This window comes from Poromitra crassiceps, assembly GCF_964638095.1.
Source record: "Poromitra crassiceps genome assembly, chromosome: 1".
NCBI classification, from domain to species: Eukaryota; Metazoa; Chordata; class Actinopteri; order Beryciformes; family Melamphaidae; genus Poromitra; species Poromitra crassiceps.
In genome coordinates this window covers 10740622-10765849 of record NC_139623.1, presented here as the reverse complement: position 1 = coordinate 10765849, position 25228 = coordinate 10740622, and the positions used below count along the sequence as shown (strand labels likewise).

Genomic DNA, 25228 nt, shown 5'->3' with positions numbered 1-25228 from the left:
ACCCCCCTCTCTCTCCTCCTGCTATTTCCATCCATTACCACCACTTGCTATCTATAAAACTAGACGGAGAAAAACAAGAAGGAAGCAAGGGAGAGTGCTTGAGAGATGGCTAAGATGGAGAGCAGAGACAGATGCTCTAGCTGTCCTCTGGGGGGGGGGGGTAAATATCTCTCTCGATACCCCGGAGATGCAATCGGAGCAGGAGGCAGAGGGCATCATCGTTAGCCCTGTCCTTTTTAATTGCACTCTCCCTCTCTACCATTTTGTTATTCTCTGTTTCTGTTTCTCAGCCTCCCCTTTGTTTTCTTTCATTTTCTTTCCTCCATCTTCCTCTGTCACTGCAGTACCGGTCCTCTCCTTCAAGGTTGAGGGCAGCACTGAGACAGTGGGAGAAATCTGCTGACATCATCTCTCAGGATCCAGTCATAGCCTTGCCGGGAGAGGAGGGGGGGCAGAGGAGGGAGAGATAGCTAGATATATATGGGGGGAGGAGGAAAGCAGGAGTGAGAGAGAATACCGCAACTCTCTCAGATTTTAGACACGCACGCACACACACACACACACACACACACACACACACACACACTCAGATGAACTGAATCATGGGACTTTAAAACCACCCCCCCACAACAGCATCATCACCACTGTTCTGCACCACAGATAGAGACCAACGCACACTCTTCTCTCTCTCTCTCTCTCTCTCTCTCTCTGTACAGTATCTTGTCTCATACACAAACACACATACAGACTGACACGTGCTGAAGGCAAGGATCTGACTGATGGGTCGCTGAGCATTCAGGTCCCCCTCCCTCTCTCTCTGTGTATCTGTCTCTCTCTCTCTCTCTCTCTCTCCCTCCCTCTCTCTCTCTCTCTCTCTCTCTCCTTGTTCACCTTGGCCGTTCCGGCTGTGTGGTTTATTGTTGCGTCAGAGCCAGAGAGAAGCATGCCGGGGGAGAGCGCTCACAGATCTGTCCCCACGGCGAGGCATCCGGAGCAGGGAGCGGAGGAGACAGGGCTCCCTGGACCAGGTAGGAGGACCTCTGGGGATGGGAAGGAAGAGGGGAGAATGAAGTGATAGAAGAGGGGAGATATAGGATCAAGGACAGGCAGCAGGGCATAATGGAGATGGAAGGATATGTGGAGGACAGTGCTTACATAGATGATTAGGAGTGCAGTGCAAGGGGAGGGGTACTGAGATATAGAAGCAAAGGGAGTGGGAGAGGATTGCTGGGCTAGTGAAAGTGGATGGGTCAGCTAGCCTATACTGTAGGTATCTGATTGAAACTCATGTGGAGAGCTGGCAAACATTTAGACATGTCCTTTCTGTCTGTGTGTCTGTCTGCCTGTCTGTGTGTGTCTGTGTCTGTTGACGAGCTGTGATTCAGCTGTATGTTAGCCTCCTCACTAAACCGCATGTTGTCTTCCCCTCCAGCTCGCAGCTATTAGCAGCCTTCCCTTAGCCTCCACCCCTCCCAGCCTCCACCTCCACCCCCTTTCCTCAGCACTATAGCCTCCACCCCTCCCAGCCTCCACCTCCACCCTCTTTCCTCGGCACTATAGCCTCCACCCCTCCCAGCCTCCACCTCCACCCTCTTTCCTCGGCACTATAGCCTCCAGCCCTCCCAGCCTCCACCTCCACCCTCTTTCCTCGGCACTATAGCCTCCAGCCCTCCCAGCCTCCACCTCTACCCTCTTTCCTCAGCACTATAGCCTCCACCTCTACCCTCTTTCCTCGGCTCTATAGCCTCCACCCCTCCCAGCCTCCACCTCCACCCTCGGCACTATAGCCTCCACCCCTCCCAGCCTCCACCTCCACCCCCTTTCCTCGGCACTATAGCCTCCACCCCTCCCAGCCTCCACCTCCACCCTCTTTCCTCGGCACTATAGCCTCCAGCCCTCCCAGCCTCCACCTCCACCCTTGGCACTATAGCCTCCACCCCTCCCAGCCTCCACCTCCACCCCTTTCCTCGGCACTATAGCCTCCACCCCTCCCAGCCTCCACCTCCACCCCCTTTCCTCAGCACTATAGCCTCCACCTCTACCCTCTTTCCTCGGCACTATAGCCTCCACCCCTCCCAGCCTCCACCTCCACCTCCACCCTCGGCACTATAGCCTCCACCCCTCCCAGCCTCCACCTCCACCCCCTTTCCTCGGCACTATAGCCTCCACCCCTCCCAGCCTCCACCTCCACCCTCTTTCCTCGGCACTATAGCCTCCAGCCCTCCCAGCCTCCACCTCCACCCTCGGCACTATAGCCTCCACCCCTCCCAGCCTCCACCTCCACCCCCTTTCCTCGGCACTATAGCCTCCACCCCTCCCAGCCTCCACCTCCACCCTCTTTCCTCGGCACTATAGCCTCCAGCCCTCCCAGCCTCCACCTCCACCCTCGGCACTATAGCCTCCACCCCTCCCAGCCTCCACCTCCACCCCCTTTCCTCGGCACTATAGCCTCCACCCCTCCCAGCCTCCACCTCCACCCTCTTTCCTCGGCACTATAGCCTCCACCCCTCCCAGCCTCCACCTCCACCCTCTTTCCTCGGCACTATAGCCTCCACCCCTCCCAGCCTCCACCTCCACCCCCTTTCCTCAGCACTACATCCCAATTAACCCGACAAACATCTCTCTCGCCTGAGTGCCCAGCCCCCCATCCTCAGCCCGAAGCCCCCAGCCCTGTTTTCCACCCACCCTGACCCGCGACCCTCACCCCCTTCCCATCTTCAGCCCCCCTCCTGCCCCGTCTATCTCCCCCTCCAAGCACTATTGTGAGCAGGGCAGTAGGCTCCTCCCTTCCCCCAGCCTCAGCAGGAACAACATGACACAGCAGCGTGGCAGGCAGCACAATGCAGGAACACACAAACACAGCTATGCTCCACGTCGTGTTCACACTGTGTTGTTATTTTGCTGACATGTGGCTGCAGGATAATATCTGAAGCTGTGAAATCAAGAAACAGGTAGATGGTGAAAAAGATGAGATGGAGAGATGGGGAGGGGGTTAGAGAAGACTGGGCCAGTGCAGAGGAGAGAGACTGGGAGGGGGTTAGAGAAGACTGGGCCAGTGCAGAGGAGAGAGACTGGGAGGGGGTTAGAGAAGACTGGGCCAGTGCAGAGGAGAGAGACTGGGAGGGGGAGGGGGGATGTTGTTTTTCTGTCCAACTTCACAGTCAGTCTACACCAACGGGTGATGATGTCCTCCTGATGCTGTTTTGTTTGAAGGAATAATAAAATGGTGTCATGTAAGATTGTAGTCTTTCTATTTCAAGCTCTGCTTCACTATAAACTTTATAGTGATGCAACCTTTGTACCACCTTGCACATCCTTTACAGTATAAAGGATGTGCAAGGTGGTACAAAGGTTGTATAAGATTCTGTGACTACTGTCAGTTATTGCACATAACATAGGTTTCATAGGTATACTGTTTGACAGTAACGATGGGTACTGTAACCTTGGTTATTTGGAGTAGACAGTCTGTCTCCACCCTGCCGGCACTACTTTGACTTGCTGTTGTTGTGGCTATTTTCCCAGTATAACGTCATCATTGTCCTGATCTGGACTTAGATTTGATATCAGCCTATTTCAAGCTTTCTTGGTCTGAATCTTGGAAGAGGAAGAGAGGAAGTGAATTGTCTGACACTCTGGTCAGACACTCTAGATTCTGGCATATCATTTGATATAAAGATAAGGTGTGGTTAGAGGGCAGGGGGGGGGGGGGGGTGGTGAGATGGAGAGAGATGAGGAAAAGAATATGAGACTGTTTGCTTGTCTCTCCATGGTTCTCCCTGAGCGGTAGAGGCTGAAATACAGGCCCCCCCATGGGGCTGACAAGCCAGCGCTGCAGCCTCTGTGACGCAGCTCCAGTCTGCTCCGCTTGCTGCGGCCTACTCATCAAGCCAGGTGCTCGCTTTCACTGCCTCCCCCCAGAGGAGACTGCCAGTCTGGGCCAGAGGGAGGAGGACAGGCAGAGACTCGCAGATCATCTGCAGCATTAAGTCTGCATGTGTTAAACAGACTGAAACAGAGTAGGGATGACTGTGTTATTCCCGCAGCAAAACTGTAGCTCTGACATTTTGGCTTTTGTGCTAAAAATGGTGGGTTAGGGTTAGCAACTCAGAAATAATATACAATCTCTAACACTCAAGGGAGGAAGATGTTCACTGTATATACAGTATTTTGGATATTGTTGTTTTGCATAATCTTTCAGATACATCATTTACTTTCAAGATGAGTTGTTTGATTTTTGTTGGCCATTGAAACTGCAGGGAGACATGATCATTCCCTCTACCCTTGCTACCCATACACACACCTGTACATCTCAATGCTAAACAAGTGTGTTCAAGTTTCTGTGCGTATGCTTAAGTGTATGTCTCCCTGCACAGTGGCAGGTCTTGGTGCCCAAGGCATGACTCAGCACACACGCACACACGCACACGCACACACACACACACACACACACACACACACACACACACACACACACACACACACACACACACACACACACACACACACACACACACACACACACACACACACACACACACACACCTACAGCTTGTTATTGGGGAAGTGATGGAGCCAGTGCTGCTTAGTGCTGACGCTTGCATCTCCGCCACAGGCAGGGTAGAGCAGCAGAGGGAGGAGAAGGGAAGAGCAGCAGAGGGAGGAGAAGGGAAGAGCAGCAGAGGGAGGAGAAGGGAAGAGCAGCAGAGGGAGGAGAAGGGAAGAGCAGCAGAGGGAGGAGAAGGGAAGAGCAGCAGAGGGAGGAGCAGGGAAGAGCAGCAGAGGGAGGAGAATGGAAGAGCAGCAGAGGGAGGAGAAGGGAAGAGCAGCAGAGGGAGGAGAAGGGTAGAGCAGCAGAGGGAGGAGAAGGGAAGAGCAGCAGAGGGAGGAGAAGGGAAGAGCAGCAGAGGGAGGAGAAGGGAAGAGCAGCAGAGGGAGGAGAAGGGAAGAACAGCAGAGGGAGGAGAAGGGAAGAGCAGCAGAGCAGCAGAGGGAGGAGAAGGGAAGAGCAGCAGAGGGAGGAGAAGGGAAGAACAGCAGAGGGAGGAGAAGGGAAGAGCAGCAGAGCAGCAGAGGGAGGAGAAGGGAAGAGCAGCGCGCGCGTGTGTGCTTGTGCGTGCGTGTGTGTGGCTGGTACCGAGCTGAGCCACTGGTGTGTTATAATGGCCAATCAGCACGTGGATTGAGGTCACCATGGCACTGTGGCCCAGTTAAATGGGCAAATGAAGGTTCTGTTCCCTCTCTGTGTGCTAGAGAGAAGGAGGCTCTTACACACCACATCCTGCACGGCTATTTCAATGAATATATAGTGTTCATCCATAGCTACACCATAGCCAAACCATAGTGTTCATCCATAGCTACACCATAGCCAAACCATTCAAAATGGCAGCAGAACTGAAACAAATGAAGAAGAAGAATATCGCCTTCCTTCCTCTTGTCATTCTCTCGTATCTGCTTTGCTCTCTCCCTCAGACTCTATATTCACCCCCTCTCCCCGGTCATTTCCTCTCAGCGACGCCTCCATTCCGGATGACAGCTATGGATATGATAGCATGCACCGAGAGCATGAGAGGACAGGCAAAACAGTCATTTGATAACGTTCCCTTTCTGCCTCTGGCTAATAGTGTGTATCTGTGTGTGTGTGTGTGTGTGTGTGTGTGTGTGTCTGTGTGTGTGTGTGATAGAGATAGAGAGAAAGAAAGAAAGAGAGAGAGAGAGGAGGAATACAGTAGGTTATATGGCATATTATGGAGTTTTTCTAGATGGGGGTTGTTTTCCTCCTCCATGTCTAGAGTCCAGCCTTATTGTGGGATGCTGCTGAAGAACTCCCCAGCTATGAAACAGCTCAGGCCTGGATTCTGTCAGCAAATTCAGTGAGCACACTTTTCATCCAAACCTGCTTTTTAATAGTGAACGTTTTGGCGTTGTTTTTTTGTTGTTGCTGTGTGTCAGTGTGGCATAGAGAGCTGGTATTTGTTTGATCTGCTGACTGACTGGCATTTGGGTGACATTTCTCTGCAGACTGTTATGGAACATAAGTGAGTGTAGCCTTCCTCGTCGTGTGTATTATCACGATAGCGAGTTAATTCACACTGCTGGACTGACCAACTTCCCAGTTGATTTGTCTCTACATGGTTTCACGAAGGACATTTATGAAACCAAGAAAACGACCCAAATTAATTTGATTATTGAGCGGTCTTTTTTCTTAACTCTATTAAAGTTGTTGCTGCAGTACTTCTCCCTCCTTCATGTCATGTTGCTTGTTCTGTTTTTTTTCCAGACATGACCAGACACCCCTCTACTGACTCCACCCCTAGTGACAGTGGCTCCACCCCTAGCGACAGTGGTTCCAGCCCTTCGCCAAGCACTCCTCAGAAGCTGCTCCCAGCATGCACCTCTCCATTTGGACCACGCCTAGTTCGTGCTGCACCCAGCTCCTCTGTTACTCCGCGGCCCCAACCTGAGGGCTCTGACCATCGCTACAGCAACACACCCAGACTGTCTGGGAAATTAGGAGGCCACGGACCTTGTGGTCGCCATGTCCCTGTAATGATGGAGAGAATCAAGGTGTGTGTGTGTGTGTGTGTGTGTGTGTGTACTGTATGTGGGTGTGTGTGTGGGTGTGGGTGTGTGTGTGTGTGTGTGTGGGTTAGGGGTGGGAATCGCTGAGTAGCTCACGATACGATATCGTCACGATACTTGGCCCTCGATAACGATATTATCACGATACAGCGATACTGCGATAATCGATATATTGGAAGACGATACATCACGATACCTGTGTAACCGAAGAGAAAAAAATACCCCTAAAAGGCAAGAAGCAGGTATTATGTATTTATTAGCAGAATTGACATGAACTCTCTCAGAGTTCACTCACTCACTCATACCATTTTCGATACCACGGAGGAAAAGTTACACATTAAGTCTTTTTATTATTATTATTAAAACAAGAAAACCTATATAACCTACCTACCTATATAATTTCTAAAAGTTGATATTAATGATCAAACATTTCCATTCATGTAGCCTACAGTATTTATGTTTTTGTTTCAACTACAAACATAAATAAACGTCAACTTGAAACTATGTTTCAACTACCACACACAGCATAATATTCTAGCCTGTTTATTAAAAAAAAAAAAAAAAAAAAGTTTTTTAAATAAACATATCGATACTTGGTGCCAGTGTATCGATAACGTATCGCAAGTGGAAATATCGCGATACCGTGAGTATCGATATTTTGTCCCACCCCTAGTGTGGGTGTGTGTGTGTGTGTGTGTGCATGCATGCGTGCGTCCGTGCGTGTGTGTGTGATGGTAATTTGCTGTTAACAATTGCTAGTTAACAGAATTGTTTTTTTCTACTGGTATTTTGATCTGAACATTAATATAACATTAGTATGTATGTATCTTATTCCCAGGTCCTGACCGGTTCTGAGGTGGAGAGTGACTATAAGGAGCCAGAGACCATGGAGACAAGGGTGGTGATGGGTCAGGAAACCCTACTCAAGACAATAGAGAGGCAGAAGGGGAAAGTCCACGGCGAGCCGAGTGGCCAGGCTATCCCACTGCCTGCCATCCCCGGCTCTTCAGATCCCCAGACTCAGGCAACAGAGACTCAACTGGACACTAAGGAGGGAAGCCAAGCCCAGAGCCCACAGAGACAGCAGGATCAGGAGAGAGACCGTGTACAGCCCCCGACAACTCTCCCTTCCCCTTTGCTCACCCCTCTAATCCCCGCCTCCTCTCCAGAGCCAATCACAGCAGGGGACAATTTGACAGACAACCAGGGAGAGGGTCAAAACCTCTCTCCAGATGAAGTGCCTTCCCTGTCTTTCTCTGAGCTGGCCTATCCAGTTGCTTTGTCCTTCTCTGAACCGACGTATGCCGTTGACCCACTACGAGTAGGCGTGCCCTTGTCCCTGGACCCCGACCTGTACTATACCGCCCCCTCCACCCCTATAAAGATGGCCGCCCACACATCTCACCTTAAACATCGCTCGTACCCTGGCTCTCCTGCCTCCCCGCTCTCTCCCGGCTCTCCCTCGGACAGCGAGGACCTGTGCTCCCCTCTCACCTCTCCTTCTGGCTCATATGTCACGGCAGAGGGAGGCAGCTGGACGTCCTCTTACACCTCCTCCACCTCCCCCTCCACTTCTCCCAACCCGCTCCTCACGGAGGAAGCACAGGAGGCGCCCGCGTGCTTTGTGAGCTCCTTGTCCGAGATCGCAGACGAAGTTGGGGAGGAACGGGGGCGGGGAGGAGCAGAGCGGGGAGAAGAGGAAAGAGGATTCTGCCTGTACCGCCCTGAGGGTTTTGCTGTGAGTTCACGGACAGGCGGAGCAGAGGCAGTCATCCTGGAGGAGGAGGAGGCTCTGAAAGGGGACGAGATCAAGATTTCCAGAGATAGTTGTCGTCCTTGCTGGGTCACTGAAGACACCTCCCCTCTGAGGAGCAGCAGCGGCCGGAGCAGTGACTCCCAGGAGGATGGAGGGGAGTCTGAGGGCTCCCTCTGCCCATCGGAGGAGGCTGGCGTGGGGAGAGCAGAGTACTCCAGCCGCATGCAGACAGGCCTGAAACTGCAGTTGGAGGCCTGTGTGTCGGAGGAACATTATGCACAGATGGACGACCACCCGGGTCTGGCCTCCACCGCCTTCAGTCCCGACACAGACAACCTCACCATGGCCTCAGCTAGCCTCAGCCCCGACGACTCTCCTGTCCTTCCCATGGGTGCCTTCCCTCCTGGAGGCTTTGATGGAATGGGCCCTGGTTCCTTCATGCTCTTCCCAGGGGCCTACACTGACGATGGGCCAGAGGAAGAGAGGATGATCCCTGCCTCTCTCATCTCCTTCCCCCTTCACACCAGCCTCATCTTCCAGGCCGACTCCATGGAGATCACCCTCTTTCCCACAGAGGAAGAGAACGACGTTGGAGAAGTGAGTGACAGGAACGAAGGGAAGAACGTCGACGCATATGCAGCCGGAGAAGAGGAGGCAGATGTCGAAGATGATGATGACGATGATGAAGAGGAGGAGGAGGAGGAGGAGGATGAAGAGGCAGGTGAGGAGGTTAAGGTTGAGGTGAAAGTGGTAGAAGAAGAGGATGATAAAGATGGTAAAGCAGTGGAGGATCCTACTGAGGATGACACCTCCGCCTCTTTTCTCCATTCACTTTCAGAGACATCCATCAACGAGGGGTTGGACGAATCCTTCTGTTACCGCGACGATACAGACGACTCATTAGACTCCGCCTCCTATAATGGGGAGGAAGATGAACACCTGTACAGCACTGAGAGGCATGCACAATCACTAGAACCCAAACCTCTGGACACACTAGATCCTACTGACCCCGAATCACAACCTGAACCACAATCTACCAGTGGAATAGGTGAAACAGAGCCTTCACAGAGAGAACTGAGCACAGATGAACCAGTGGATCGCCCAGAACCACCCTGTCCTTCTGATGCCATTGCTGCCCAACCAGAGTCTTCCAACAGCCTGAGTGGGAGTGAGAGTGAGATGGAGATCTCCTCTGGGTCTTCAGACCCTCCTAACCAGCCTAAGCGCAACCCCGATTTACCCCCTGCTGCCGAGCCTACTACCACTTCTGCTGTCATTTATACTGCTCCACCTGGCCCTGCTACTGTGTACCACACCACCCCTCCCTCTGTATCTACCACTGCCGCTGTCACAGAGGGGACAACAGACCTTAATACTTCACTTCTGACAACAGAAATCAGGCCAGAACCTATAGTCTCAAAGGCAGAGGAGAACAACCAGGAGAAAGATATAGAGGTAGAAAAGGACAAAGAGAGCAATGAGTTTCCACAGGAGGAGCCCACCGAGGAACCAGAAAGAGACTCATTCAAATTGCTCATCAAGCCTCGTCACTCTCAGTCAGGCAGCTACAGGGCTTCAGGGGCAGGTAGACTTGTGTTATCCAAACCTGACTCCCCAAAAGCTGATGTGGTTGGAGGGGTAGAAGCCGGGAATAGGTCCAACATCCACAAGGAGTCTGCGATGGAGCTTGACCAGAAAAATGGGAATGCCTCAACTGAGAGTGTGAGTGTGGAGTGTACAAGCATTGAGGGTACTGCGCCTTCTCTTAACATGGGGTTAACCACTGCCACCAATGACTTGAATAAAGGTGTTCTCCTTCTCTCATACCCTAAAGACCCTAGCCCAAACCCCAGTAACATCCCTGTTTCTGCCTCCCCAGAGGTCGTCTCGGACCTCGCTGACAACCTGGCCCTGACCCCTGAACACTGCCCCTCTGACTCTGCCCAGGACAACCTGAGAGAAAACACCCTGAGTGCGGAGGAAGGGGGGCCGGGGGCTCTCGGATCCCCACACTCCCCCCTGGCCATCTCCCCCAAGAGGGAAAACTCAGAGACAGACACAAGCAGGACGGCGGGTCCTGTAGCTGGGGCATGGGGCGCTGATAGGATGGGGCTGGGGTTAGGTTCGAGGTTAGGACCAGGAGCTGGGCTCGGTGCCTGGGGAGCAGGGGAGTCTTTCTCCCTGTCTCTGCAGAAGAACTATGAGTTAGAGGCAGAGAGCCTGCTGATGTGTGACATGGAGGGCCAGAGCACTCAGACAGCTGTGGCTCCCAACATCAGCGGTGAAGTAAACGAAAATGACGATGATGATGTTCTTGGTTTGGTTCTGGATGAAGAAGATAACAACAGTCAGTGCGGGAAGAGGGAGAGGATGGCAGATGTGGAGTTGGCAGGAGAGGGAGTTCCTGAGTCAAACTTGTCCCACTGGAGGTCCATCGAAGAGATCTCAGAAGCAGGTGGAGGAGAGGATGGAAGCTCCAGATTCCCAGAGGATGACGTCAGTAATCTAAATCCAGACGATGATGGAGATAACACAGACACACAAGAACAGGACACATGGAAGAACTCTGACAATAACAATTACTCTGGCTTTGACTCACTGGCAGTGACAGTGTGTGGAAGTCTGAATGCTCTGTCAGAGGAGGTGAGACCCCAAAGTGTCAGTGTCAGTGTGAGGGAGTCCATCTCTAACATTCCACTTCATGAGATGCCACCTCAGACTTCTGACACAGCCTCTGATAGGCAGCAAAATCAAACTGACAGCTCTATAAACCAACCAGAAACAACACAGTCACCACCCTCAAAGGAAAGTCCCCATAGCATCTTAGTGCCATTGGTTGAAACTCAGGTGGACACATCCGCACCAAACCAAGTTCCCAGTTCACCAGAAAAAGCCAACTCAAGACACCATAATAGTCCAGTGTCAGTCCCCCCAGAGAATAATATACGATTTTCTCTGCTAGGAGGATCCTTCGGTTCTTTCACTCCTAAATGTAGATCCAATGAATCCAAACCTACTGGAGTTCGTCAAGAAACTCCTCCAGGAGTTTGTAAAGACAAGGCGGAAAATAGCATTTCTCAGTTGAAACCAGAGAAGGTGGAGCCACAGACTGAAGTCCAAAGAGAAAGTGATGTCAGTCCTGTGACTGACAGACATGTTGACCAACCAAAGACTAAAGATGACTTTAAAGGACAGCGGAGTGGTGTTTGTCACTCAGGGGAAAGACATGGACAAGAAAAAGAAAAGGAGGAAGAGAGAGGTGAAGAGAAGGAGAAGGGAGAGGAAAGGACAAGTTCTCCAATACCGAAAGACCAAGAGCAGTCTGAGCATCACAGCCCTGAAGGGGAACTGTGCACAGATAAGCCTCTTGTTGCTAAGAAAGGGAGGAGAGGGAAGCAGAACAAACACGGGGCATCCCAGACAGGCAGACATGTCGACACTCGCCCTGAATCTACTGATGATCCAAAGAAACCTTCTGTTTCACTAAATACCACGGCGGATGAATGCTCAACAGGGGCCACAGACGCTTCTAAAATGAAGAGGGGCCAGAAGCCAAACAACAAAGCTGTGTCTTCGGACACACAACAGAGGACAACTGGGAGAGGCCAAGCTGAATCTGATTCACAGAGGAGAGGGAATAACAGTCCCAGTCCTGATGTCCATACCCCAGGCAACCTCAATTTTGTTGCAGCAATAAACCAGGAAGTATCAGAGAAGCAGGAAGTGCTTGATAACAGGCCATTACCTGCGAGTCAGATAGGAAGCACTAAGGACATTAATGACAACAACGTTAGGACTGGCCACAGCTCACCTACCCAGGATACCATATTATGCCCTCTCTCCGCCTCAACATCTCCGCGTTCTTCCTCCTCCCCTCTCCTCTGTGCCTCCACTGAACCAGAAGATGATCTTCCCACCCCTGTCCAGGAGTCCCAGCCTCTCCTCCCCCCAGCCCAGCAACAGCTTCCATTGTCCATGTGCCACACAAGCTCCACCCTCCACTCTACTTCCCCTACGACCCAGCCGCTCCCTATTTCCCAATTTCTTCTAAGCAGCAACCTCCAAGAGGCCACTGTTTCCCTCCCTAAACCAACTACATCTGCTGCCCCATCTTCACCTATAGCCCTGCCTAGCCTGTCCCAGCCTACCCAGGAGTCTCTCCTTGGGTCTGTCGCCCCAAATACAGTGCCTGTTCCAGATCCGTCGTCCCTTCCCCATCCTCAGTCCCATTCACAGCCCCACCTTGAAATGCAGACTCACAAACAAGCCAAGCCAGGTCGCACACGGAGCACATCAGACAGGTGCAGAGGTGAGTATAGATATATTGGGTTGCTGAACTAACGTCAGTTGGTCCTCCCAGCCCATCCCACAGTGCAATGCACACTGAGGATTTTCTTACCCTCCTCCTCACTGTCAGACCCGGTACAAGTGAAAGGATGCTTTGCACTATGGGATTGCCATGAAAAAGGAGGTGGAAGATATTTTTGCTGGTCCAAAACAAGAGGCGGAATGTGTCATAACTTTTGTTAAAACAACGTCATATATGTTTTTTTGTGGGTAACAAGTAGGGCAAGGCCTAATTAATAAATTAAGTAATAAATGCAAGGAGACACATTCTACAGCTAAATGTTTTACTCAAAATACGTTTATTTATTTATTTATTTATTTATTTATTTCAGGGACAGTGCAACATTAATGAACATTTTCATGTAAATGTGCCGGATTATAGCCTTAGCTAATTTCCATCCGCAGTCCCTCGACAGGTGAGGTACAGAAAAGTTTAAAAGAAGAAATAAGAAAATTAGTGCATACGTAGGGCATTCATACACATACAGCAATGTAAATGACACATACATACACATAGGGTAAACACAAACAACACAACACAAATGAAACAAAAACAGGGAACATTAGGGATATTAACCAAGGTGGACACAGGACTTTCAAGGACATACAAAAACAACACATAAAACAAAAAGGTTTAAATGTGATCGCAGGTTTGATTTGATCTGAGCCATGACTTTAACAGCCCCTTAAAGGTGTGAAAGCTGCTACTCTCTCTGACTGACATTGGTAGGCTATTCCATAGTTTGCTGCCCCCATAGGACAAAACATTTTGTCCGATAGAGGACCGTCTCAGAGGTAGTTCACAGTCGCCTCTCGACGAGCTTCGCGTGATGTTCTGGGTAGCTCTCCGTTTGATAAAGCATTCTAAAGGAGGTGGTGCTAGCCCATGAAGAACCTTATAAATCATACAAGCAATTTTAAATTTTCTATAATTGTCGAAGCTGAGGAGCTTATACTTTAGAAGTATATTGCAATGGTGGTAAGATATAGGTTTCTTATCCAAAATTTTCAGGGCCTTTTTATATAGAGACTCGATGGACTTCAAGGTGGTTGCTCCTGAGAAGGACCAGCTCGTGAGGCAGTAGTCTATATGTGCAAAAATCATTGAGTGAAGAAAGGTTAGAGCCGTTATGTAACAACAGCAAATTGACAACACAGCCAAAATAACCAACAATAACCAAATAATACTGTGTTGTAGGCTATTTGCCAACAGCCGACTGAGTGTGTTAAATTAAGAAAATAACGTGTATCGGTGGGTGAGTTATCCATATTAATTTACCGCACAGTCGGAACAGACCTATGTTTTGCTTTAGGCCGCTGCTGCAGTTTTGTTTGTCTCATCTATCAATCCTGGTGTAGAATCCCTACTAAAACCATGACTAACCTGTCCAGTGACTATCTACTCGATCCAATCCATGTTTCACCTCCCAGTATCGTCTTGTAAAGGTATCCCACACAGATGTATAGATGTAAAAAACAAAACAACAAAACCGTTTAAAAGTAAACAAGACAACTTACGCAAATAATCTACGCAAACCCTGACCCATCTTTAAGTCCAGCGCCCCCAGTTGCTTAGTGGCGAAGAGAAGTCACTGAGAAGAGCACACATATACGCACCTTATCCCACACAAATTATTTCCAACACCGAAATGCCAGACCGCCGTCCAACTGAAGTGCGCGGTCTCCCTTTGTTGTGACAAGCAGAGATAATGGTTGGTAACTTATTTGCATTGAATGCGTTTGGAAAAGATATGTAGGCCTAACCTATCATAATGGGCCTGTATTTCGTTGTAACTCGTTGTAATAAATACAGACAAATATAGCCTAATACAAGGCTGTTACGGCAATATACATTGAGAACGACAAATCCCCCTCAATATTTAAGCCTGATAAAATATGTCCCCCCCCAATAAATTGGTGTAAAAAATGAGAAAACCTACAGCTGCTCATGGTCTAATAGCATTGCCACGCAGCCAGCTCCTAGGGGAAAGCAGAGCAAGGAACCATTCTACACTAACACAAGACGGATATTGATGTGATGGGTATATATATCACTCTCATACCATGTGTGTATCACTTAGGGTGTCGAGTCATAGTCTATTTTTTATTTGTCTTTATTGAATGTTTCAAAACTGCATGTTTAACTGAGAATAGGCTAGTGATTATTTCCACCCACCACTCATTTAATTTTGTTACTTTCATGTCAAAAGTTTGGAAGGAACAAGGCATGCTGGGGGAAATATGCAAATGTGCTCCAATGGCATTGCTCTTTGTCAGAACTTGCTTGAATGTCCTGATGTTGGTTTAGTAGCAAAAGTAAACACATAAGTTAATAGCAGATGACATCAGGGTTTAGCAAGCCCAGATTGCAGTGCTCAAAGAGGAAGGGGAAAAGAGAAGGATGAGCATACCGCTAAACTGACGACATTGGATTAGGTTTTGGTTGGCTTTGATAGCTCGTTTAGCTCAAATGCTAATGTAGCAATGTTGGTTCAAATGGACGTTCATTAGGAGCAGAGCATTTTTATTTAGCCTACATATCCACAACAACCACAATAGATGTATTTTCGGCGTTGGAAATAATTTGTGTGGGATAAGTTGCGTATGTGTGCACTTCTCAGTGACTTCTCTTCGCCACTAAGCAACTGGGGGCGCTGGACTTAAAGATGGGTCAGGGTTTGCGTAGATTATTTGCATAAATTGTCTTATCTAGCCTCCTTTTTTTTTTACATCACTACGCCTGTGTGGGATTCCTTTGCAACATGATACTGTCATGTCATGTGTATTATAATATTGCACCTGAAACATCATGGTTTCAGGTGCAATCATTAATTAAGATCTTTAATCAAGGCCTATATTCACTTCAGTCAGCGGTGTGCCTCCCCCCTTCCTCTCACTGCCAAATGCTCACAGACAGGCAACCTGCCTGTGATTAACCATGGATTCTGTCGTTAATTCTTAACCGATTTCTGCCATTAAAAATTCTCTCTGTCTGCACTCACTAATTATGTGTGTCAATTAGGCTATGTTCTTATCACCATTCAATCAAAGAGTATAAAACTTGAAGTGTGAATGTACATTTTTGGCACCTCACTTGCATCTCATCGCGTCATGTTTTTTCGACAGCCTATTGTATATTGACATGATTATTTTGAAGATAAAGCAGCATCTCCCTTTACCCCGCTACCCGGGCGCTTCTCGCTCATACTGAGCATTAGCGCCCGGCGACCCATGACGCATTTCCAATCAGACAATCGTGCCGCTCTCACGTCTAGGTACAAACGAACCCTTACCTGAGCCAGAAACCTGAAGTGAAGACGTTATCCGATGGCCAACATCCTCTTCTTTTAAATAAATATAGTTGCCGCTTCCAAATTGTTGCATAAAATCCACTTTTCTGTCTTTGAAAAACTCAAAATAATTCATCTGGAGCAACCAGAAGTGAGTAAACAGTGAGTCGTATTTCCCGGGTACAAATATACCCGGAAATATATATATATATATGTAATATAAGTTTCAATATAAGTATATATATATATTAGGGCTGTCAGCGCTAACGCGACAGCCGATCATAAAGCGTTTTTTTTTTTTTTTGTCACGTTAACCGCATGCCGCTATTTTGTCCCTTCGTCGCACCCGTACTTATAGTCAAGCCGTTCGGTTTCCTGTCTCCTGCTTGTGCAGGCAGGCATGGAAGAGAACGACAGCAATACGCTTTTAAATGGCTCGTTTTACTTCCCAAATGACACAGTGGATAAGTCAAGAGCCGTAGTTTGCACCTTGTGTAAAACGGAATTAAAATATCACCGAAGTACATCGAGTTTGAGGCGAGCGATCACCTAAAAGTAGCTAGCGGCCAGCTAGCGGCCAGCTAGCAGCCAGCTAACTAGCGCGAGACTCCTCACTCATTCTTCCTTCAGAGTCTCGGATGCGCGGGTCCTCTAACCACTGGGAGGTCGGCTCCAATGGCTTCACGCGATATACACGTTATCAATACACAGTTTCCAATACCGAGCCATTATTCACATGGAAGTGCCAAAGTTTTTAGCTCAGATACAGCCTACTTCGGCTGTGTCATTTTGGGTTTCGACTGCTCCACAGCGCCGCCGCCGGAAATATCGGTTCTGGAGCGTTCTGGAGTGTTTACAATTAGTGTGCATTTATTTTCTATTCAAGATGCATTTTGTAGACATTTTGTGACCTCCTGTCTACATTGCACTTCTATTGAATTGAAAATAAATCTAAAATTCAAGATCACAAAGTACATTTATTTGCATTCATTTGATTCCCAATCACGACACACTGGGAAGAATTATTAATATCTAATTAGAAATGCTTTGCAATGCAAAATAATAGCATTTTAAACATGCGATACAATGATGCGATTAATCGCGATGAACTATAGTTAATCGCACGAATAATCGCGATTAAGAAAATTAATCGTTTGACAGCCCTAATATATATATATATATATATATATATATATATATATATATATATATATGTAATGTGTATATGTATATATATATATATATATATATATATATATATATATATATAGTGTAATGTGAAAAATGTGACCCCCCCCCCTCAAAACAACAACAACCTTTTATGTTGATGATGTGTGGGATTTCACGGTTGCCTAGCCTACTTACCCCTTTCACCATACTGTGTCACGTATGAGCATCCCATAATTTGATTTGAGGTTCACAAGGTTCCTTATAAAAATGTGAGTGATGAATATGTGCTCTATAAGGTTCCTTATAAAAATGTGAGTGATGAATATGTGCTCTATAAGGTTCCAGCCTTGCTGAGGAGGAGACAGACAGTGAGGATGATGATGGTCTGCCTCGACGTGGTCATAGAGCCCAACCCAGAGGAGTTGCAGGGAACAGAAATGGATCCATGCATAAAGAGTCTGGCTTATCCAATCACAGGGAAATGCAGCCTTTCTCCGCCCACCCACTAACAGACAGACAGCTAGGCTGTCCAATCAGCCACAGCCACAAGATTTCAGAAGAGATCGACCTATCCTTCAAAAACAATTGTGAGTTGTTGTTTAAGTCTGATCTACTATGGGACAGAAGAATGTCCTAGTTTTCTTTCTATCTCTCTCAGACATGCCACACTCCTCTCTTCCCATCTCTCCCCTTGTTGCTGTAATAGTAGCGTCACGGTGAGTTGTTATTGCTTTGCGTAACCTTCATCACATGTAAGAATTTGAATATGAATTTATACAGCAGGGAATAGCAGGAAGTGGTTGTGCCGCTCTGATGAAAGACATCATAAGGGACATAAACACTCTTGAATTATGGATGAATAGTGCTCAGAGTTTTATTATTAGAATTATATAGCATGGAGACAAATAACATTTATTTTCCAAAAGCTAATTTAATTCCCTGGTGTTGATTAGCTGAGCTTTTGGATTTCACACTGAGCACTCTCATCAGCATAGTGTATACATGCTAACGACGTAGACTCACTAATGCCCCCCCCTCCCCCTACTTCTACCATGGCGATTAGTTACTATGACAATATGATATGACGTACTTGCATGTATGTGTGTTGCTTGCATGTGTGTGTGTGTGTGTGTGTGTGTGTGTGTGTGTGTGTGTGTGTGTGTCGGTTCCATAGTGGGCTCATGTAATGAGTCGGAGAGTGAAGGGTCAGTGCCTGAGCTGGAGGAGCCAGGGGTGGCGCCACTGAGACCCTCAGAGCCCCAGGTGAGTGTTGGCCTAATATGAAGTCTTGACTTTCTGTCGGTACCAGTCTTCTGTTTGTTCAGCCATAATGGCTAGCACTGCTCATGCTAACGACCACATTCCTCTTCTATGCATAAACCACTCTTGAAGCTGTCAGAAACATTTTAAATGCAACACTCTGCACTGCAGGATTCGTCCTGTGCAAAACCTACCCGGCAATGTTTGTTTAACATAACAAAACCTTACATTAACTGAGTATAGGTTGAATGACTTGTGTGTTATTGTCTTATACTTCTAGAAAGCATTGGGCTCTATCTTCCGACAGGCGCTATCCCCTAATAGCGTTTGCACACCTGTTTGCCCGTGCCTTAAGTCAGAGAAGGTAGCACTCCGCCTTGCGTCATCCGCCAGGTGTTCTGCCGAGTTTTGCTCCCCCGCCCAGCATAAAAAAAAAGCATCCCCACCTCACGGGAGCATATTGTAATGATTTATACAGAAATGTAGCTGTTTAAAAGTGATATAATTGTCTGGTAGACGTGACCTCCCTGATTTCTAAGTTAAAACAGCCCCGAAATATGTTGGGGATGCAATTCTGGGCGGGGATGCGGAAATGTTCACCGCACGTGTCGCAGACGCAAATTAGAGCCGTGCCAAAATCATCTGCGCCCCAAAATGCCTGCGCAAACGGGATTTGGGCGGTCTTAACTACCAGAATTATTCACAGGCGTGGCCAGGCAATGCTGGGCATTATGTCAATCAAAACCAATCAGATTCCCGTCTCGCAATGGCTGTTTGCGCTAGGCATGCAATATGCTGTAATCCTCTCCATGCTTAATAGAGTGTACTCACTTGTGCGAGGAAAGAGGGAGCTTATTGACGGATCGTCTGTGGTGCCAACGACCCTTCGGGCTATGGAGGTAAATAGAATATGTCCATTGTCTAACAAGTTTTCTTAATTCATTTCCCTCTTTGCGATGTGATAGAAGTTTCTCAGTGAGTTATAGTTGATTGCCTCACTGAATTATCTGCTAATAATACCCATTTTTAGCAGCATAATTTGATGTCTAGGCTGTGCGTAATGACATCTCCAAAAGGAATTCTACTTTGCACTGCGCTGCGATGCACGGAGATTACGGGTGCGCTCTGAGAGCGCGAGGTATTTGCGCGTAAGAGGTCCTTTTCAAAGCTCTTAGCGCAAAGTAATTGCGCGCTGCTGATGATAGCATAATGCCATCTATCACCACATTTTAGCGCTGAAACGCCTGCTTTGGATTGTGGCAGCCAATGCCCAGTACAATTATCACAGGCATGCGCTTTGTGTCCGCCCCCAATTTGCATTGCGCACGGCGTTAAACGAGCGCAAACGCTAAAGTAGCGCTTTTGGGAAGATAGAGGCCATTGTCTTTGACCAAATACAATGTTATTTCTCTGTTAATAATTTGACAAGTGATTACCAACATGCTTATAGAAAAAGTCACTCAACATGTACAGCACTCATACAAATGACAGAAGATTGGTTGAATGAAATTGATCAAAAGAACATTGTAGGAGCAGTACTGTTAGACTTCAGTGCTGCCTTCGATGTAATTGATCATTCCATCCTACTGGAAAAACTAAGCCACTACGGTTTTGCTCAATCTGTCACTCTATGGATAAAAAGCTATCTGTCTAACAGAACACAAAAAGTATTTTTTAATGGAAGTTACTCAAACGCGCAGCTCATATAATCTGGAATCCCACAGGGGAGCTGGCTTGGTCCATTGCTCTACTCAATATTCACTAATGATCTCCCACTTGCTTTTAGCAAAGCTTGTGTCTCTATGTAGGCTACACGGACGACACAACAATATACACCGCGGCACCCACAGTGAATTAAATCAATGCAACTCTTAGCGAAGAGCTGCAGACAGCACTGAGATGGGTAACAAGCAACAAACTAGTCTTAAATATTTCAAAAACAAAAAGCATTTTGTTTGGTTCAAATTAGGGATGGCACGATACCACTTTTTCCATATCCGATCCGATACCGATACCACAATCTTGAGTGTCTGCCGATATCGATATCAATCCGATCCGATCTTTTTCCCTCGCTTATACAACCAAGTTGTTAATAATAAATTTACCAATGCACTTTAGTGTTTATTAGCGTTAATCTGCCGATCCGTTATGCAGAAAGTGCGTAGATTTGACTTCACCTCTGGGAATGGCAACGTAGCCTATTATTGATTGTGATAGCATGCTGTGCTGCGTGGAATTGACGCGGCTGCCGGTGTGTTTTGAGGCTCACCGGTGTCGAGTTGGAGTGAATCTGCATCTGATCTCCTCTCTCTCCCTCTCTCTGTAACGTTGCTGTCAGGTTTGTGTGTGATACAGTGACCCAGGCAGGCAGTCTGCGCCGGGATGTTGACGTTTCCAATGCTTAAAAACACTCGCATCGTATTAAATTGCACGTGGCTTTTTTCTTCCTTGATCAACACAGCTGTGGTGACAACACACAGTGCAATGTCACTCTGTTCACATGCACGATGCTGCTGTTGTTCATCTGTGTCCGTGACGGCGCATTGCTCGAAGTTTAGTGAAGCATTTAGTGATAGTTTAGGCTATGGATCGGATCGGATTCTACTTCTTTTTCCCACCAGATATCCGATCCAGTGATTTTGGCCGGATCGGCTCCGATACCGATACTGAGTATCGGATCGGACCATCCCTAGTTCAAATCATTCATTAAGAGCTGCACCTCAGGTGAATCTGGTGTTGAACAATGTGGCTGTTGAGCAGGTGGTGGAGGCAAAACTTCTTGGTGTCATTTTAGACTGTAAACTGTCATGGACAAAGCATATAGACTCTATTGTTGGTCAAATGGGTAGGAATATAGCTGTTATTAAGATATGCTCTGCTTTTACATCATCTCATTTGACCAAACAAGTACTACAGACTCTAGTTTTATCACATCTACACTACTGTCCCATGATATGGTCAAGTGCAGCTAAGAAAGATCTAGGAAAATTACAGCTTGTTCAGAATAAAGCAGCTCGGCTGGCCCTAAGATGTAATGTGAGAGCCAATATAAATAAAATGCATGTCAAGCTATCCTGGTTAAAAGTAGAGGAGAGGCTAACAGCATCACTCCTCCTCGGCCTACTCAGAAATATCAATGCATCAAAAATACCTAATTGTCTGTATAGTAGACTAAGATTCAGCTCAAACACGCATGCTTACTCAACTAGACATGCCAGCAAAGGTCTATACACTGCTCCTAAATGCAGAACGCAGATAGGGCAGCGTTCAGCCCTGAATCGAGCCATGAAGGCATGGAATTCACTCCCAGACAGAAAGCAGGGAAAGCTTTACAAAACAGATGAAACAATATTTAATGGAGATACGGGTGTAATGATGTTGTGTATGGATCTCTGGTGTCATACTCAATGTATGTGTGTACGTATGTCACTGCATATCTAATGTACTAGTACATCCTACTAGTGTATTTAACTGCAAACTAGTCGCTTTTTTTCTTTTTTCTAACTACAACTCCTTTCTTTCAGGTTGGTCATTCATGTAAATTAGACTGAGATGTTACTTCTTAAATGCAGACCAATAGCTTATTTCTGGTTGGTCATTTATGTAACTTTTATGTAAGACCAGTACCCTTTTTTTGGTTGGTCTCTATTTTATTTTGTGTTGTATTATTTTTGCTTATTTGATTGTAAATGTATGATGTTTAATGTTCTATGTGGACCCCAGGAAGAGTAGCTTATGCTTATGCTAATGGAGATCCGACTAAATCAAATCAAATCAAAAACCAATCAAGCAACAAATTTGCATAATGGACATACATATATTTATATGAAAATGTCATGGCTCTTAACTGAAATAACAAATCTTTGGTCTTTCTTTCAGTCCATCTCCCCTACAGATGAAGGGATGAACAGACCCAAACAGAGCCGCAGTGAGAAGAAGGCCCGCAAGGTCAGACTACTGGCTGTTTAAAGAACTGAGAAATAAAGTCAACCAAGATAATAAGACAAGATAATACACTGAATTGATTGCTGGATTGCAAAAATGCTCTTTCCTATGAGGATATGGTTGTCAGTGTCATCTGATGAAGTTTATGGAGCATCATTGTTTCTCTGTCTGTCGGTCTGTCTGTCTGTTGCTGTATGTAGGCCATGTCTAAGCTGGGTCTGAAGCCAGTCCATGGTGTGACCAGGATCACCATCAGGAAGTCAAAGAGCATTCTGTTTGTCATCAGCAGACCAGACGTATTCAAGAGCCCTGCATCAGACATTTACATTGTGTTTGGAGAGGCCAAGGTCAGCTATAGCTTTCTTTCTTTCTTTCTTTCTTTCTTTCTTTCTTTCTTTCTTTCTTTCTTTCTTTCTTTCTTTCTTTCTTTCTTTCTTTCTTTCTTTGTGTGTTCTTTTTAAGTGAGCAACATTTTTCAAATGTGCTTCCCTTCCTTTCTTCTCCCTCTCGTCTCCTCCGTCAGATCGAGGATCTGTCACAGCAAGTTCACAAGGCAGCAGCAGAGAAGTTCAAGGTGCCTGTGGCCTCTTCTCCCTTGACCCCCCCTGTCCCACCCAGCCTCACCATCAAGGAGGAGAGTGAAGAGGAGGAGGAAGAGGTACCCACTGAACTCCTATTCCACTAATGTGACTGGTATTACGTTCTCAAGGTTAAGTGTTATTCTCACCACTCTCTACTTGATCCTTCAAATCTCTCTCTCTGTGTCTCTCTCTCTCTCTCTCTCTCTCTCTCTCTCCCTCTGTTTATCAGGTGGATGAGGGAGGTCTTGAGCAGAGGGACATTGAGCTGGTGATGGCTCAGGCCAATGTGTCGCGAGCCAAGGCCGTCCGCGCACTGAAACACAACAAGAATGACATTGTGAATGCTATCATGGTGAGGAGAGAGGGGAAGGAAGGGAGGGAGGGAAGGAGGAGGGGGGTAGATGGCGAACAAAATAATGAGTCATTGCGGGTGAGGGGAGGGGGGATGAGAGGAGAAAGAGCAGGGGAGGGCACAGAGAAAGGACAAATGACAAGTAGAATCTCTCCCCAGTTACTGAGCAACCTGTGTAGGTCATCAATACAGTGCCATGTCCACTAGGTGGCAGCGACAACTCACAATGAGCTCACTGTTATGGTGATTCAGTCATGCAGATGATTTGTAAGGAATGGTGTTTCCTCAGATTTGTTTTCTTGATGTGGTGTAAAGCATTCTGAAGCCGGCTCTAGACTGTGGGACATGAAAACCAGTTGTCGCAGCGTGTTAGTGGCGAGGCTGTCGTGCAACTTGTTCAACAAACCAACAGCACACATCTGCCCCTCTGACATGTCCTTGAGAAAGACACTGGATGATCACTCCCAGCCCCCAGGGGGCACTGCTCTGTAGCTCTGAGCTCCCTGCAGAAGGAAGTGATCCTCTCCTTCAGGCGTCGAGAATATCCAAAATAATATCCTTAATGTGACAACTCACGCTCAGAGGTTAAAGTGGGCAGGAAGTCCCGGCACCTTGTACTAGCCAGAAAAAAGAGGAAAAAAATTGTTTCATTTTGATATTCTGATATCGTTACAGCATTCTTTGCATTATTCTACTGTAATGGAGCAGGTAGGCCTACTGTGCTGGGCTTTTTGTATACAATTAACATATTTTCAAGGTAAAGCCAGTCAATGCTGTAAAGCAGGGCTTGGAGGAAAAACACACTTAGCTCTTAAAAAGGACCAGAGCTCCCAAACACTGTAAGTCGAAGATGGAAATATTATTATTGTTATTGTATATTATTATTATTATTACTATTATTATTATTATTATTATTATTATTATTATTATTATTATTATTATTATTATTATTATTATTATTATTATTATCCCCCGGAACCATCCCCCACCCCCACCCCCGAAAACAGGGTTCTCCTACCTGCCAAATCCCACTTTAAACCCCATGCTGTTCATTTGATGCCAGGGAAGACACTACTACATCTTTGTTTTATGAAGTTGAAGCCAAATAATTTTTAGTTCATTTACATTTTTAACTCGTTTTGTCTCATCGTGTTTGTTCTTCCTTTCTCTTCTCTCTCTCCATCTTTCTCACAGGAGCTGACCATGTGAGCGGTGAGAATTTGAATCCTGACCCTCCACAGCCTCTCAAGCCTAAACGTCACTGATTCTTCTGTATCGCTGCTATGTTGCATCCCCAGTACCTGCTAAATAAAGTCTGTTAGAACATGTCGTTTTGGGCTGTGACTGCTTATGAACTACACCCAAAAGTGCAGTGAACAAATAAAAGTTGAACGTTTCGGTAGAATATCAATATCTTCAGCACCATACAAACTCACTTTACCATGACCTATTTATAAACTCCTCCAATCAGATAAGGTAGTGGCAAACATTCAGTCAATCACCAAGACTGAGGCCATAGGAAATCTATACAATTGCATAAATACAGACAGTCATCAGGTATAATTTGACATGAGAAATACAGTTTTTTGAGAAAGGGGGGAAAAAGAGCCTTGGTGCTCATTACTCAATACTTTACAATACAACTGCTGGTACCACTTTACAATAAGGTACACAAATAATATAGTAGTTACTATTAAACTAATGAGAAACAAACGTTTAGTTAATGATTAGCTAATAGCCTTTAATCATTAGTAAATCATTAATTAATGATTAGTTAAGTCAGTTCTGAGTAGAGTAGTTAATCATTAGTTAATCAGTTAATCATTAGATAAAGTCACTCTGTGAGTATAGTAGTTAATCATTAGTTAATGATTACCGTAGTTGTCAGTTCCTTAGTAGAGTAATTACTCATTAGTTAATGCTTAGTTAATGGTCACTTTGTGAGTAT

The 25228-nt window shown here is 46.7% G+C and overlaps 1 protein-coding gene across 1 annotated transcript; it reads left to right on the top strand.

The window, feature by feature from the left end:
- Positions 1-943: 943 nt before the first annotated feature.
- Positions 944-24594, top strand: nacad (NAC alpha domain containing; the record flags this gene model as incomplete). The annotated part of the gene is made up of 11 exons (XM_083649333.1): positions 944-1028; positions 5470-5574; positions 6278-6564; positions 7418-9374; positions 9480-11144; positions 18317-18405; positions 22282-22350; positions 22548-22694; positions 22871-23005; positions 23158-23280; positions 24475-24594. 11 exons carry the CDS (start codon positions 944-946, stop codon positions 24487-24489), a joined length of 4677 nt encoding a protein of 1558 aa, XP_083505459.1. The 3' UTR covers positions 24490-24594.
- Positions 24595-25228: the final 634 nt, after the last annotated feature.